At 46.5% G+C, this 15,839-nt stretch overlaps 1 protein-coding gene across 3 annotated transcripts in view; it reads right to left on the minus strand.

Annotated features, from left to right (window-relative positions):
• The window catches only part of GALNT4 (polypeptide N-acetylgalactosaminyltransferase 4), a 492,533-nt gene that overhangs the window by 47,664 nt on the left and 429,030 nt on the right, over positions 1 to 15,839 (minus strand). For all 3 annotated transcript variants that reach the window (XM_069620611.1, XM_069620612.1, XM_069620613.1), the window contains one exon: positions 2,109 to 2,261. In XM_069620611.1, the coding sequence (XP_069476712.1) occupies positions 2,109 to 2,261 (153 nt within the window). The remainder of the gene's footprint in view (positions 1 to 2,108; positions 2,262 to 15,839) is intronic.

The following is a 15,839-nucleotide window of genomic DNA, read 5'->3' on the forward strand; positions in this document are numbered from 1 at the left end:
TTGATGCAGGGTGGATGAATTTAGTCCATGTCTCAAAGCAGCCACTAGAAAACTTAAGCAAGAAAATGACCCTCATTACATGTTTGGTGGTCTGGATTCAAGGGTGCTGGTAGCAACGTACTGGCACCCTTTCCGGACCACCAAACTGCGAGTTTGCAGAGAGGGGCACGGAACTCCCAGCAGGCTTGACCTGCCAGGAGTTCAGGCCCCTGCCGTTAGCAACGGTGCCCGTGCTCCAGTGACCCCATTCTCGTGGAGTCCTTTTGGACTAGGGTTCTATGGGACGCCACGGGAATGGGGATTTATCGTTCCGCCGCCTGCTATGATATCCCAGTGGCACCGGGATGTCTGACGGCGGAAACGGTGTTACAGGTACCCCACTGCCTAACGGCGGGTTTTACTTGCAGCCCCGTAATGAGGGCCAATGACAGTTGAGCTTCCAAAGCATGTGCCATGTGTAACTAAAAATATACCCCAAAAAAACGTTTTGGTGTGTCAAATAAAAAGACATGAAAATAAAGAAAAGAAAATTAACAACTTTTTCTGTGTGGCAAGTTAATTCTTTTGGATTTGGTCAGCTAACTGAGGCTTTGTGCTGGCCTTCGGAATAAAAATGCCCCATGTTCAGTTCTTCACATTGAAATGTTAAGCACACTGTGTAAAAACAATGGCTTGTTAAATGAGCCATCACTTATAAATTGCCCCCACTTAAAAGGCTGTCAGCATCAAGAGTAAGGGGCACCGGGTGTGTGTCTCCAGAGCATCTCTGGGGCTGGTTGGGAATATGCATTCCTTTGTTAGTAACAAACTAATGCTTAACTTTGTCTCCGGTGAGCTCAGAAGTAGCTGTCTGGGTGAGCTCCTTCCTGTGCCCCCCACTCCCTTAGCTATTTAGCTCTGCTCCCCAGGCAGTTGCCCTCTTCGCTCTGCCCCAAGAAACGGGTCATGGTAAAGGCATTAAAAGAACTACAGCCAGGCCAATTACACTACTCCTACTCCCTCCTAGTCAAGGCAATTACAGGCGCTGCCACAATAACAACCACCCAAAGAAACTGCAAAACCAGACCGCAGACCACCACAATAACTGGCCCCAGGCTGGACATTATCTGTGCCCATACCAGACAATAACTATTCTGGCCAGAACATAACGGCTTCAGTCAGGGCAGTAACAGCCCCATGGAAAGGGTGTTACACGGCCCACATTACCACATCACATACACTTGTTGAGTTATCACACCTTCTCCGGGACCTAGCCCACATCCCTTTCAAGGCACAAAGGACGTCTTTTTTCAAAGTGCCCAGAGAATAGCACATTTGGGACCGTAAACGTTTGCACTTAAATGCAAGCAGTCCAATTTGTGCTATTTTGGTCTCTTTAGAAGAATTGTGTAACCATAAAGAAATCCGGGAGAACCCAGATTTCTGTGTTACAATTACACTGGGCCTCATTACCAGTTTGCCAGTACGGAAGTTTGCTGGTGGGGTAGACGGAATTACCTCCAGCCAAGAGCTGGTGGTAATTTCGCCACCCCACCAGCAAAAATAGCCGGTATTACCAGCGCCGCTAATACCGACAAATCCCCCCATGGAGTCCTACGGGACTCCATGGAATGGGGATATACCACATTTACCAGCAGTTGTAATCTGCCGGTAATTGCACCAGACCAAGTGCTGGTAACAGTAATTCCGTTTGGTAGTATCCCGCCAGATTTACCAGCGGGATACAAGCAAACTCGTAATGAGGCCTTCTATCTTTGAAGCGCAGTGCAAATGCGGTCTGTCCTTATGTGCATGGTAGACAGCATGTACACAGATTCCACAGGAATCAAATGTATTACAGCCGGCATCATAATCAGAAGCTGGTGGTAATGCAGGCAGGTTTGCTTGGCGGCGTGGATGGGTTGGCAGAAACAATCATTTCCTTCGAGGGCCCTGCCAATCGTCCAGATGAATGCTATTCACCACACCAAGCTTTTCAAAGGAACAATTATGAGCCCGCAGCTTTACCATACAAGTCCCTAATAAGCAGGAAACACGTTATGAAAAATATTGGTGCACACATATTGTTTTTGTATTTTACTCAGTCAAGTTTCGATTGGAATACTCACCGGTTTAAACTCCCACACGATATTCTCAGGCAAGGGGGACCAGTCCTTGGGGCAGTACTTCATTCCAATGAAGGTCTGATGTTCCGGAACTTCTGCACATAGTTCAGTCACAGAGTTAAATCGGATTTCTCGCCTGGTTGTGTATTCAAAGAACTGTATAAATAAAGATACAAATTCAGAAGAAAATAAATATTTGCACCAACCTCAGGTGCGGAACTTACTGCTTTACCCCATCTGTAACCTTGCTTATAATTTTCAATAAAAATCATAACTTGAGAAGGTATTGCTTTATTTCCCAGACACAAGATCCGTTAGTACCTTCTATGGACTGAGCTAAACAGCTTTGTCTGTACTTAACGTGCTTCCATCTTGGAAGGAAGTTGGCACACTGTGGGATTTTGGACCCACCAATCTGCTTGTGCCAGTCCGCTAGGCTCCTTCCTATCTCTTGCCCCCTAACCAGCATGTACACGTGCAGTACCAAATTGCAAATGCATCTCCCATGTGTAGGCTCTCATGCTCTGGAGCCCGTTTCCACTGAACTGTTTTAATGGGCGTCAGTAAATATAGCAGCCGTTTTATCATACCTATGAAACGGAAATCGGGGACGAATGATAACATGATAGAATCGACACATACAGAAGTGACCAGGTCGGAATTAGACATATACTGAGCGGACTTCTTGAGCCTTGAGTGTTGAAATCACCTTATATGTCAAATGGGAGGCGAAGTGTATTGGTCAGCACATTCTGATTTTAGACTCTTCTTTATTTAATAAATATTGTAAGGATTTCTAAAACAGAGACATTACCACAGCCAATTGGAACAGACAAGTGTATTACATTGCATCTTTTGTATCTCCCCACTCTGGCCCCCTCGCCCCCCCAATGTCCGCCAACCCTCCTCCCCAGTGTTGTGCCCTCCACTATGGGCCTGGTGCCCATAGTTCTCTGCCCCCTCCCATTCCTCTTCACGGACCGCACTCCTCCGCCCCGGTCTACGTACCGACCCTTTCCTCAGTCCCATTTCCCCCAGATCTTCTTGCGTTTATGTGTGCAGCCTCTGCCCCTATAAACCAACTGGTCCCATCTTTTGATGGCATCCATCATCGTCCGCCATGTCGCTATAGCTGGGTCCTCCGTTCCCATCCACTTTTTTCCTATTCCTCTTTTGTCTGCTATACATGCTATGTTTCCGAATATCCTAATATATTTATCCACTTCCATGTCTGACCATATTACCAGCAGCGCCTCTCTAGCGGTAATCAGCATTGGTCTTTCCAGTATAGCTTCCCGCTCCCTTTGCAGCCTCCCCCAGTATTTCTTTAACATTGGAAAGTCCCAGACCATGTGATAGTATGTGCCTTTAGTTGTGTTGTATTTAGGGCATGTATCGTCCTCTCCTCTCGCCATCTGTCACAATCTCTCCTTAGAGTAATAGACTATGGGCATCATTACGACCCTGGCGGAGTGGGTTTACGCCAGCGTTATTCGCGGCGGACCCGTCCGCCCTACTACGAGTTCCCGTAGCGCCATGGAGCGTTTTCCGCCTGGTTTTTCCGGGCGGAGAAATCCATGGCGCTACGGGACCTTGTTGTTAATTACGCCACCGTATTTTACGGTGGCGTAATTAACGCCTTCCCCACTCCCATTATACCCTATGGGGCAAAAATGGGAATGGGGAAGGGTAAAATGGTGAATGGGGATTTACCGCCCCGCCAAGGTCGGAATGGGGCGGAAAATCCGCCAACCCCCATGGCGCTATCGGCAGCTTTCCGCCGTGCTCCATGGTGCATTATGCACCGCGATTTCCGCCAGGGTCGTAATGAGGCCCTATGTAAGTATTTGAATTGCATCAGTCGCAGCCTGGCTGCTATCACCACCTCTCTTGGGTGCTGCACTGCATCCCTTCACTCTTTCTCATCATGTCCCCCAGATCCCTCTCCCATCTTTGCTTCAGGTCCTCCAATTGTCTAGTTGAGTGCAGTGTAAGTGCTCTATGGGGGAGTGGTGGTGGGGGGGGGGGGGTGATACCTGCTTCTCTTTAATCACCCCGTCTAACATGGTTTTTTCCAGTGGGCAGGCCTGAGGGTCCCCGGCCTCTTCCAAGGTTTGGTGCCCGGGCATGCCTAAATTGTAGGTGTCTGTAATGGTTGCGTATGTTCAGCTCCCATTCCTCCCTCAGCTCCTGGAAGGCTCTAATGTGCGAGGTCCCCGTCACATTGATTTTAGCCTCTTTGACAAACTTTTCTATTCACCTTCCTCTGTAGAACTCAACCAATGTCTAGTTTCCGAATTATGGAAGTTCTTCATTCCTGTTACAGGTTAATCTCACTACAGAATTTGGAATGTTTTACTGCTCTGTCGAATACTAAAACTCATATTTTACGAGTGCTTTTGTGTGGAGGTAATTACTCCCACACAAAAGCACGTGGTAAAGTGGAACCCCACTGCTCCATAATGGGGAATAACTGACGGGCCTGCATGACCCATGTGGACCCTTCGATTTACTTCACGCTTACCACATGCAGTAACAGCAATAGGGTTTGGCATTATTTACAGAGGAAATACTGGCAAATTCGTGATCAAGCCCAATGTCTTTTTAAAATCTGACTGGTCAAGGTAATCCCAGTAGGGAGTGGGCAGAACAGATACCTATAAACAATCACTGACAAAGCCCATCGTTTTTGCTTTTGTATAGTAAAAATCGTGTTTGTGTTAGGCGCACAGAGAGAAATGGAGCAGAGTGAAAAAACGAAGGATGAGGAATGCATAAAGGAACAGACTATGTGGAACAAGAAGTGGAGGATCACAGAGAAGGCTCTAAGTCAAGGGGCTGGTAGCACAGCTGTGAGTGGTGGAGTCCAAATGGAGAGGTTGGATTCATAAGGCTAGGACCAGTCGCATACAGCCAAATACCGTCATCACATACTTGGGAGAGGCCTCATGCTAAGCTGCTAGCATCATAGGCAACGTGCATGGCAATGAAGTACAGTCATGTGACAGAGGCTGCCATCAAATTGAACGGTAGTGACATTAGGTGCCCAGGTAACACTATTTCAGTGCAAATGGTCATCATACATAGTCCATTTGGTGTTTCCAAATAAGCGCTGAGCGCAGAGCCGAGTTAAGTATTTTTTTATATTTATTAGTTTTGTATTTAATGTTTTTTTAATTGAATTCAAATAATAAACCAATAATGTCCTCTGGTTGACACGTGTTTCGGCACTAAGCCCTTCTCAAAACCGGACATTAGTTATCACAATCTTTCACAAATAAAAAAAAAGTGTGTGTGTGTATGACAATCACAGACAGAAGGGGATTGGTTGAAGGGCAGGATTAAGTAGGTAATTGAGTGAGGGGGGAGGGGGAAGGAGGTGGTGTTGATGGAATGTTGTTCTGTTTGTTATCTTGTAAAATCCAATAAAAAGAGTTTTAAAAAAAAGTAGGTCATTGAGAAATGTAAATCCAATAAATAAATGGTTAGTGATAGTGATCACCAAGTACAAATCTGTATCAAAACCATATCATGTCCTATTTAGCAAGCTATGTTATAAGTTTTGACCCACCCATTTGGCTTCTTAGCATAAATCATCATAATCGTAGACTCTTCTCATCATTGGCAGTCACGGGTTAATCCCCGATTCTTCTGTATCAAGAACACCATGCTCTAAATTAATTTCATGAACATTAGTTCAAAATAGTTTCTCCCTTACACTTCCCTTATGTGGAATCCCTGCAGTGTTCTTGTATGTGCTTTTCCATATATCATCTGCAACTAGATTGTTGCTGTGCATTAACCACGGCTATATTTGCCCATGAATAATCACTCAGTCTCCCTTATAGTAAAATAACAATTTGCTTCAATGTGTAACAAGTATGGGCTACTGTTCTCTTATTTGTATTGGCATTTCCCCTGTAGTGCTTTTGCACGTCTCTGCTCCTCCGTTCCCAATAAGGTAGAGCAAATTAGAATAAAACAGACCTGGTCACATTGCTATGTGTTACCATCTCGCTGCCACATGTTTAAAAACTTGCATCTCACTATTCACACGTCTCGCAATTACACCTACGGTTTTTAAATATTCCTTTACCTGATGTGATAACACCTGTTTACTTGATCAAAAAGGACTTACCCATTCTTGAAGATAATCTCCCTCTCGTTCGTAAATACAGCGTTACAAGGGCATCCGCCATTTTGCTTCCCCTTATATACTCACGTGATGCAGATTGCCCCGCCTTTTGACTAAATTACTATTAAGGTATCCAATAGTAATCCAAGATTCCTTTCTCTTACTAATGTTTAGAATTAATAATGTAATCCTTTTCATATATCTGTATCCTGAGAACAAGAATGAATAAAAATGTATATGTATGTTCCCCCTGTTTCTTAGAGAATGTCATCTGATCTGGCAAGCATTTGATATAATTGAGTCCCCTTAGTTTAGAGTTTATTCCCAATTAGTGATATTAATGGAACATCATATCTTGCACAAATACAGAAATCTACAAGAGCCATAGTTTTGTGCTAAATCAAAGTACTTCTCTCAAGTTTGAATTAAACATATATGAAAATCCAATGATTATAATATTAGTCTCCCTTATTTGTCCCAAATTGCCGTTTTCTCCGATAGACCAAGTAAGACACGTGGAGAAGGCCAGATCCCACATGTGAAGATTGCATTGTGTTCCAAGGACGCCAACGACCCTCCTGGGTGAACGGCAGAGTTGCGGAGGCGAGGTCAAGCCTGTGGTACTAACCTTGACTCGAAAATCGGAAAACGCGAAACAATAAAGAAGTCCACCCAGCCGGTGAGTTGGCAAGCGACCTGAGAGACCGGTGTGTGTTAAAGTGAATGAAGCAGCAAAATCATATCACAAGTAAAAGCTGCACGCGTGTGGGTGAGACGCGAAGAAAGGCATACCTGTGAATGAACTTTAAAGTGAAATACAGCTGCAAGATTAGTGATACTAAGTAACAGAGTGGTCTAGTGAAAAGAAGTAACCCACCCGAAAGTCTACGTGAAATATGCATTGTTTAAAGCAAAAGACCGAACAAACAGCAAGAGTGAAAGTCAATAGTGAACATTGAGTCAGAGTGGTCCTGCGGTGGTCAGTAAGCAAAAACCATGGACACTGGAAAGACTTGGACAATCGAAAGTAGTCAGAGCCCGATTGAGGGACACGTGAACTGCATTAAGCTTGGGGAAGGTACCCCCCCTTGCCACTTTGTGTTAACTGTCTCATAATAGGTCTGAGCAAAAACAAAGAGGTGATGGCTGGAAGGTTTAGAATTAATCTTAACCACTGGCAATGCTCTGGGCAACCCTCCAGACCACCGTTCTTCGCCTGCCAAGCCATTACAGAAGGGAAAGACCATATGCAAATCAGGCTTGGCCCCACCCCAAATGGGGCAGTCCAGCCTGAACTGCTAGGCCACATCCCTTCTGCACGAGACCACAAGCATCCCCAAACATGTTTCACCCTTGTTGGGGCTCATCAGTGAGGAGTAGCTTGGGTCTCTAGGCCCAGCAGGCACGGGACCCACGTCTGGGCATACCCGTCCCACTCGGGTTGACATAGCAAAAACAAAGAGGTGATGGCTGGAAGGTTTAGAATTAATCTTAACCACTGGCAATGCTCTGGGCAACCCTCCAGACCACCGTTCTTCGCCTGCCAAGCCATTACAGAAGGGAAAGACCATATGCAAATCAGGCTTGGCCCCACCCCAAATGGGGCAGTCCAGCCCGAACTGCTAGGCCACATCCCTTCTGCACGAGACCACAAGCATCCCCAAACATGTTTCACCCTTGTTGGGGCTCATCAGTGAGGAGTAGCTTGGGTCTCTAGGCCCAGCAGGCACGGGACCCACGTCTGGGCATACCCGTCCCACTCGGGGTGACATAGCAAAAACAAAGAGGTGATGGCTGGAAGGTTTAGAATTAATCTTAACCACTGGCAATGCTCTGGGCAACCCTCCAGACCACCGTTCTTCGCCTGCCAAGCCATTACAGAAGGGAAAGACCATATGCAAATCAGGCTTGGCCCCACCCCAAATGGGGCAGTCCAGCCCGAACTGCTAGGCCACATCCCTTCTGCACGAGACCACAAGCATCCCCAAACATGTTTCACCCTTGTTGGGGCTCATCAGTGAGGAGTAGCTTGGGTCTCTAGGCCCAGCAGGCACGGGACCCACGTCTGGGCATACCCGTCCCACTCGGGGTGACATAGCAAAAACAAAGAGGTGATGGCTGGAAGGTTTAGAATTAATCTTAACCACTGGCAATGCTCTGGGCAACCCTCCAGACCACCGTTCTTCGCCTGCCAAGCCATTACAGAAGGGAAAGACCATATGCAAATCAGGCTTGGCCCCACCCCAAATGGGGCAGTCCAGCCCGAACTGCTAGGCCACATCCCTTCTGCATAAGAGGTCTGAGCCTGGCAGAGGGGGGACCTACGAGAACTGTATGGTGAAAGTTCTTAGCCCAGCAGAGGGGGGCCTTGTGAAAGTTTTGGTTGAAACATTATTTTGGAAGCTAAAGAAAAGGAACTTTGAGCATGGAAGGCCAGGCGGGCCTCGATCCACTGTTATGAACTGTGTACTGTGTTGGAAGACGAGCTAGAGTGTGGCATCCTGGCTACTAGGATCACCTTGCCCCGCGAAGCATAACGTGGGGAGGAGAGCTGGTTCAGCCAGATTATCATTTGAACATTGACTTTTCCTTTTGCGTACACTTTCTCCTTTTTTCACTTTTTTGTAAAAGAAATAGGGCAGGTATTACGTTTTTGTTAGCATGGGACATTTTGATTTGACAGACTCCACTAGGACTGTTTTATTTATCGTTTGATACTCCCATCTTAGTTATAGGGCAGAATACAAGTTTCTCCAACCCCAACATTTTCAATAAAGGTTTTACAAATTGTATCCATTGTGTCAGTGTCAATACTTGTAATACTATGCCTTCCCTACATATGGCGTTAGAAGTGGGATGCGACTCAACTGAGACACATTGGGGGACCCTAAAATTCCAGAAACAGTCACCGAGCCTCAGACACCCCTACCGCCACAAAAGAATCCATAGGCTTTGACATTTGTAGCAGCAGAGAAGCCACTATCCCTCCAGGGAAAAGAGGGATGATTCCCATTGACTTAGTCCTAATACCCCCTCCAGTTTGTTATACAAGATTGACCCCAAAATCTGGCATAGCCTGGAAGTTTGGTAAAGATGTCCTGGCAGGCGTCATAGACCCAGACCTTCAAGGAGACATAAATGTTCTCTAACAGAACCATGGGAAAACTCCTTTTGAAATACACTGTGGGGACAATATTCCACAGGGAATTCTGGAGAAGGCTCTATTTCCCTGTTTTAAGGAAGAAAGTGAACCAAAGGCAACAGAGAGGTAGCTTAGGCTTTGGAGATGCTGATGAAACACCTATCACTGAGGCAAAGAGGGAAGAAGAACCTACCATCCTTCCCGATCTAGCCTTTGCTCACCAAAATGTCCAGCACTTGCAAATGCCTTCTTACAAGTGATTCCTGAGGAAGAAGGACCAGAAAAAAGGGGCCCCTTTTTCTTCATGAAACTGGGATTATTATAAAGGAAAGAAACCTCCAGTTAGTAATAACCAAAACCCATCGCAAGATAGCGTTAGAGATTGCACACTTTCCTTTGACAGGGGGACATTTAGGACAATCTAAAACCCAAGCTCACATCAGTGGGAAATTCTACTGGCCAGATATCCATGCTGACATAAAGAACTTAATTCAGACATGTGAGTGTAACGCTCACCTGATTCCCGTAGAGGCGCCGGTCTTGACTGGGCGTATACCGTATCTTCAAAGGTGATGTGTAACACACGGCTGGCTCTTTGGGCTGGACCTCTGTGCACTGTATGTCTGACTCGAAGGGTAAGATGTCTGCTGTTAGAAAATATGGGATTAAGGAACTGGGTTATTGAATGTCTCTCTCTTCTTCCCTTTCTCTTCTCCTATAGAACCCCAAAGGTTAACGCTCTCACCTTAGGTAAGTGAACGCCGTGCTCTCCATCTGCCTCGGGGCAGGGTGCTGTAACCAGTTTCTTCACTGGATAAGGGGAGCAGGCCTCTTGACTTCAGAGGACTGCTGTCCGTCGTTTACTGCACGAACGGTAAGTTTCGAGTAATTCTAATGTCTTTAAAGTCTTTAGTAATGATGTTTCTTGTTTTGCAGGGTTCCGGCGATGGCGGATGACGGGCTGAAGTGAGTTGAAGATGGAGCCCGTGTGATGAATAGAAGCGCCTGGAAGCACGTAAGTAAGCGCTTGTTGCCTGCTTCACGATGCGCTCTAACTGTCTTTTTATTTTGCAGGTACAAGTTCGGAGCGGCTGCAGGGTGCCGGAATACCCACTGGGTTAGATGTGGAAAGGAGTAATGGCACGTGAGTATTAAAGTTCCCCAATGTCTTTAAACGCACCTTGTTTTGTCTTTCAGATGCGGGATGCAGCGCCGAAGGCCTCCGGAGCGTGCGAAGAGTTGGTAAGCTTTTGTCTTTCAGATGCCGGAATGCAGTGTGAAGACCTCCGGAGCGCACGAAGAGTTGGTAAGCCTTTGTCTTTCAGATGCCGGAATGCAGCGCGAGGCGTTGGTGACAGCCGATGGACCAGGTAAGTGAAGAGCTGTCACTGAAGACCGTAATGCTAACCTGTTCTTTCTTGTCTTTATAGGTGTTGCTGAAGACTGGATTCAGGATGGTAAGCCTTTTTCCTTAGGCCCAGGATCAGATGCAGAAGACACGATGAGCGTTCTGCTGCAGAGGATGCAGAATAACGCAAAGCAAGATTCATCCATCGGGTGTGGTTTAAATAGCCTCCTGTAGTGCTTAGGTGTCTCCTTCCACAGCCACGCCTAGGTAAGAAAAGAGTTCCTGCTTTCCAGAAGAGTTCCAGTGTTCTGAATCTAGGGAGTGGCTCCTGCCCCACCCAACAGGAAAAGTAGTTCCAAACAGAAGAGGATCAGAGGCTCAACTGGCAGGCAAGTAAGCAGCATGGTCTGCTGCAGGTAAGTCCACCCAAGCATTATGAGCCCGGCGCTTCCAGCGCTGGGACTGGGCATATTTATGAGCCTGGTGCCACTGGCGCCAGGACTGGGTCCAAAAGGTCCCAATTGGGACTGGTTGGCACTCGGAACCTGGGTTATGGATCTGCTTCCAAGGGAGTTGGGAAAACCCTGACCTTTTGGAAGCAGAGATCATGACAGTACCCCCCCTCAAGGCCCCTCCCAAACCGGGCTTCTCCGGGGGTTTTGGCTTGTCAGGAAATGTTCGGTGAAATCTTTTGATTAGGCGAGGAGCGTGGACATATTCAGCAGGTTCCCAGGATCTCTCTTGGGGGCCGTAGCCTTTCCAGTCAATTAGGTAAAATAGTTTAGATTTGGAGATCTTGGAGTCCAGAATGCTTTTGACTTCAAACTCGAGTTCTCCATCAACTAGGATAGGTTTTGGAGATTTAGTTAGTCGGGTTTGAGGTTGCACGGGTTTTAATAGAGAGATGTGGAAGACCGGATGTATCTTCATGTGCGGGGGCAAGTCCAACTTGACCGCTACTGGGTTTACTATGGTAGTGATGGAATAGGGACCAAGGTATCTTGGGTTGAATGTGCGTGGCCCTTTTAGAGGTAGATATTTGGTGGATAACCAGACTTGATCCCCTACTTGATATTGAGGGGCTTCCTTCCGATGTTGATCTGCTCCTTTCTTGTATTGTTCTTTAGCCCTTTGAAGGTGAGAAACAGCTTCCTTAAAGGCTTGGGTGATTGTAGAATGCAGGTAGTCTACTGCTGGTGTTTCAAGATCTTGGAGGGGATCCAACTCCGAGGTTCGAGGGTGACTGCCGTACAAAAGAAAAAACGGGGTTTTCCCAGTTCCCGAATGGACAGAGTTATTGTAGGCATATTCGGCTATCCAAAGGATGTCTTTCCAAGTTTTTTCAGTTTGTTGCAGCATGCAGAGTAAATACTGTTCCAGAGTTTGATTGATCCTCTCGGTTTGTCCGTCGGTCTGAGGGTGGTGACTGGTCGATAGTCTCACATCAATTTGAACCGACCGACAGCAACTTCGCCAAAAATGAGAAATAAATTGACTACCTCGATCCGAAATTAGAACCGAAGGAAAACCGTGCAGTCGGACGATGTTTTCGAGAAATTCTCGGGCCAGAGTTGCTGCTGTTGGCAAGCCTTTGAGCGGAATGAAATGCGCCATCTTGGAGAATAAGTCCACGATTACTAGAATCGTATTGTATCCAGAGCATGGAGGTAGATCAGTGATGAAGTCCATAGAAAGCGTATGCCAAGGGCGAGGTGGGATGTCAATAGGGCGTAAGAGGCCTGCTGGTCTTTCCTTTTGACTCTTGTTTTGGGCGCATACTCCACAGGACATTATAAAGTCTCTGATATCTTTTTTCCAAGACGGCCACCAGAAGTAGCGCTTGAACTTTTCTGAGGTCTTGGCCATACCGGGATGTCCTTCCATTAAAGAATCGTGATAACAAATGATTACTTTTTTCTGTAAATCTGTGCTGGGTAGGTATAATCGTTCTTGGAAACACAATAAGTTGTCCTTTACTGAAAAGTCCTTTCCCTGCAGATGCCAATTCTGTATGTCTGCTGCAGTTACAAGTTGCCTGGCTTTATCCTTAACTTCCTCTATGGATTCTGTGGCGATTACACCCAGAATTCTTTGTTCGGGAATGATTGGTACAGGTTTAGGGTTGATCAAGTGTTCTTCCACTCCCATCCGAGAAAGGGCATCAGCTTTACCGTTCTTTGTACCAGGTCGATAGGTAATTATGAAGTCAAACTCGGCAAAGAATAATGCCCAACGGAGTTGTCTAGAGGATTGGGCTTTTGCGGTTTTCAAATATTGCAGGTTTCGGTGATCCGTAATCACAGTAACGGTGTGTCGGGCCCCCAGCAGATAATGCCGCCAAGCCTTAAAGGCAGACTTGATAGCCAGAAGTTCCTTGTCAGTAATCGTGTAATTGATTTCAGGAGGCGAGAATTTGCGGGACCAAAATGCCACGGGATGCAACTAATTGGTTACCGGGTCCTTTTGTGATAGAACTGCCCCCATGGCAAGGCTTGAAGCATCAGTTTCCACGATGTAGGGGAGTTCGGGGCAAGGGTGTTTTAAGATTGGTGCAGAGATAAATTTAGTCTTCAAATCCTGGAAAGCTTGTTCCGCCTCGGTAGACCATTCAAAACGTTTGTTTTTCTTTAACAAGGCAGTGATGGCCTGGACTATTCGAGAGAATTCGGGGATAAACCTGCGGTAAAAGTTAGCGAAGCCCAACATGCTTTGCACACCTTTTACGGAGGATGGTGATGGCCATTTGAGAACTGCATCGACCTTCTTTGAATCCATACGCACTCCGCCAGGTGATAATATGAATCCCAAGAATTCAACTTCAGTCACGTTGAAAACACATTTTTCCAACTTAGCGAAAAGTTTGTGTTGACGCAATCTTTCGAGGACCATTTTCACGTGTTTCCGATGTTCAGATTCCGATGAAGAATAAACGAGGATGTCGTCAATGTAAACAACAACACACACATCTATGAGCTCTCTGAGGACATCGTTCATAAAATATTGAAAGGCGGCCGGGGCATTGCAAAGTCCGAAGGGCATGACCTGATATTCAAATAGCCCATACTTGGTGCGGAAGGCCGTCTTCCATTCATCGCCCTCTTTTACTCGTACCAAGTGGTAAGCTCCTCTAAGATCCAGCTTTGTATATATGCATGCTTTTCTGACTTGGTCCAGGAGTTCAGGGATCAAAGGTAACGGATATCTATTCTTAACGGTGATCTGGTTCAGGGAGCGATAATCTATACAAGTTCTAAGGTCTCCTTCCTTTTTTGGAACGAAGAACAAAGCTGAAGAAGCAGGGGACTTGGAAGGACGAATAAACCCATTTGCCAGGTATTGATCCAGGTATTGTCGAAGGTGAAGGTTCTCAGGCTCGGTGAGGGCATAAATTCTACTACAAGGAGGAGTAGATCCAGGTATCAGGTCTATCTGGCAGTCATAAGACCTATGAGGAGGTAGAGAGTTAGCCTGATCCTTCCGGAAAACATCTTGATATTCTAGGTATTCGGGAGGTAACTGGGGAGTCTCTGAAGAAATTGCTGCCAGTGCAACACCAGGTGGAGGGTGACAAGTAGAGACACATTCTGGAAACTGGACCGTTCTTGCTCGCCAATCGATCAGAGGATTGTGTTTCTCTAACCAAGGTATTCCTAGAATAATCTGAAACTGAGGGGCCTTGATCACATCGAACACGATCTTCTCATGGTGTCCATCTTGACTTACTAGCGTCACCTCTTGAGTGGTATGCGTTACTGGCCCGGAGGCTATCTCCGTACCATCCACCGTAGTAATGACGTCCTTTACAGCCTTGGGACAAAGAGTTAGATTCATCCTCAAAACCATTTCATGATCCACATAATTGCCGATGGCACCGCTGTCGACGTAAGCTTCAATTGCATGTAATCGATCCGGATTATCAGGGCTAATGAGGACCATAGGTATCACGAAATGCGAGGTCACGGAACTGGTTTTCACGCTCGGCAAGAGGACCTCTATTCTTGTTGGGCGAGGTCGTTTCCCTGCTCAGAGTTTGTAACTTTGGTAACTGCAGCTCCTACTGCCTTCTTGGCAGGTTTCACCGGACAGTCTCGAAGAAAGTGCCCTGAGTTTCCGCAATAGAGGCATAATTGCAACTGTTTTCTCCTTTCCCGCTCCTTTTGTGTTAGAGGACCTTTCAGACCCCCTATTTGCATGGGTTCCCCGAAGTCTACTCCTTTGGAAGGAGTTGGCGGTTTGGAAAATACTCAAGCATCAAACTTGGAACGATCGGCCTTCCTGTTCTGCAGTCTGTGATCTATTTGAACGACTAAGTCTATATAGTCCGAACAATCTTGTGGGGGATTCACTACTTGGGCTAACACATCTTTGAGCTCTCCACGTAGACCTCTATAAAACAGCGTAATCCTTTTGTCCTCAGGCCATTGAGTTTCCACTATCAGTCTGTTGAAAGACGCAATATAAGCCAAAAGGTCTTGATTACCTTGTTGCAACGAAAGAAGCTCATTGTCCAAGGCCTGCCCCTGTGAATGTCTTGCGAACAGTTTTTCCATACTGAGCTGAAAAGCTTGAAAATCATGGAGGACCGGATCATCTTGATTTACTAGAGGGATCGACCAGTCTGCCGCATTGCCACTAAGGTACGAAAGCACGAAAGCTACTTTAGCTTGATCAGTTGGAAAGGCTGCTGGCCGGCATAAGAAATGCAACCGGCACTGATTGATAAATACTGCAAACCTCTTTGGGTCACCAGAAAATCGTTCGGGCGGAGCCAGAGGTACATTCCCAGGTAGGTTGATCTGCACTGGATTCATAGAGGATGTAGAAGGAAGATTTCCCCCAGATGCGGGTAACGGGGTCTGTCCGGCTTGTGACTGTAGCAATTGTCTAGCGAGATCATCTGTTCGCTCCTTGGAAATAATCAGTTCCCTTCTTAGAGCGTTCGTTTCCTGACGGGCTGCATGCACTTCTGCCCTTAGTTCCCCAAGTAACTGGGCTAGCTGGTCGGTATCCGAGGTTTCCATAGCGCCTGGACGGGAGTTTTGTGGTAGGCTTTGCGTTCTGTAACGCTCACTTGATTCCCGTAGAGGCGCCGGTCTTGACTGGGCGTAT

This window comes from Ambystoma mexicanum, chromosome 5q (assembly GCF_040938575.1).
Source record: "Ambystoma mexicanum isolate Mex_15411 chromosome 5q, UKY_AmexF1_1, whole genome shotgun sequence".
NCBI classification, from domain to species: Eukaryota; Metazoa; Chordata; class Amphibia; order Caudata; family Ambystomatidae; genus Ambystoma; species Ambystoma mexicanum.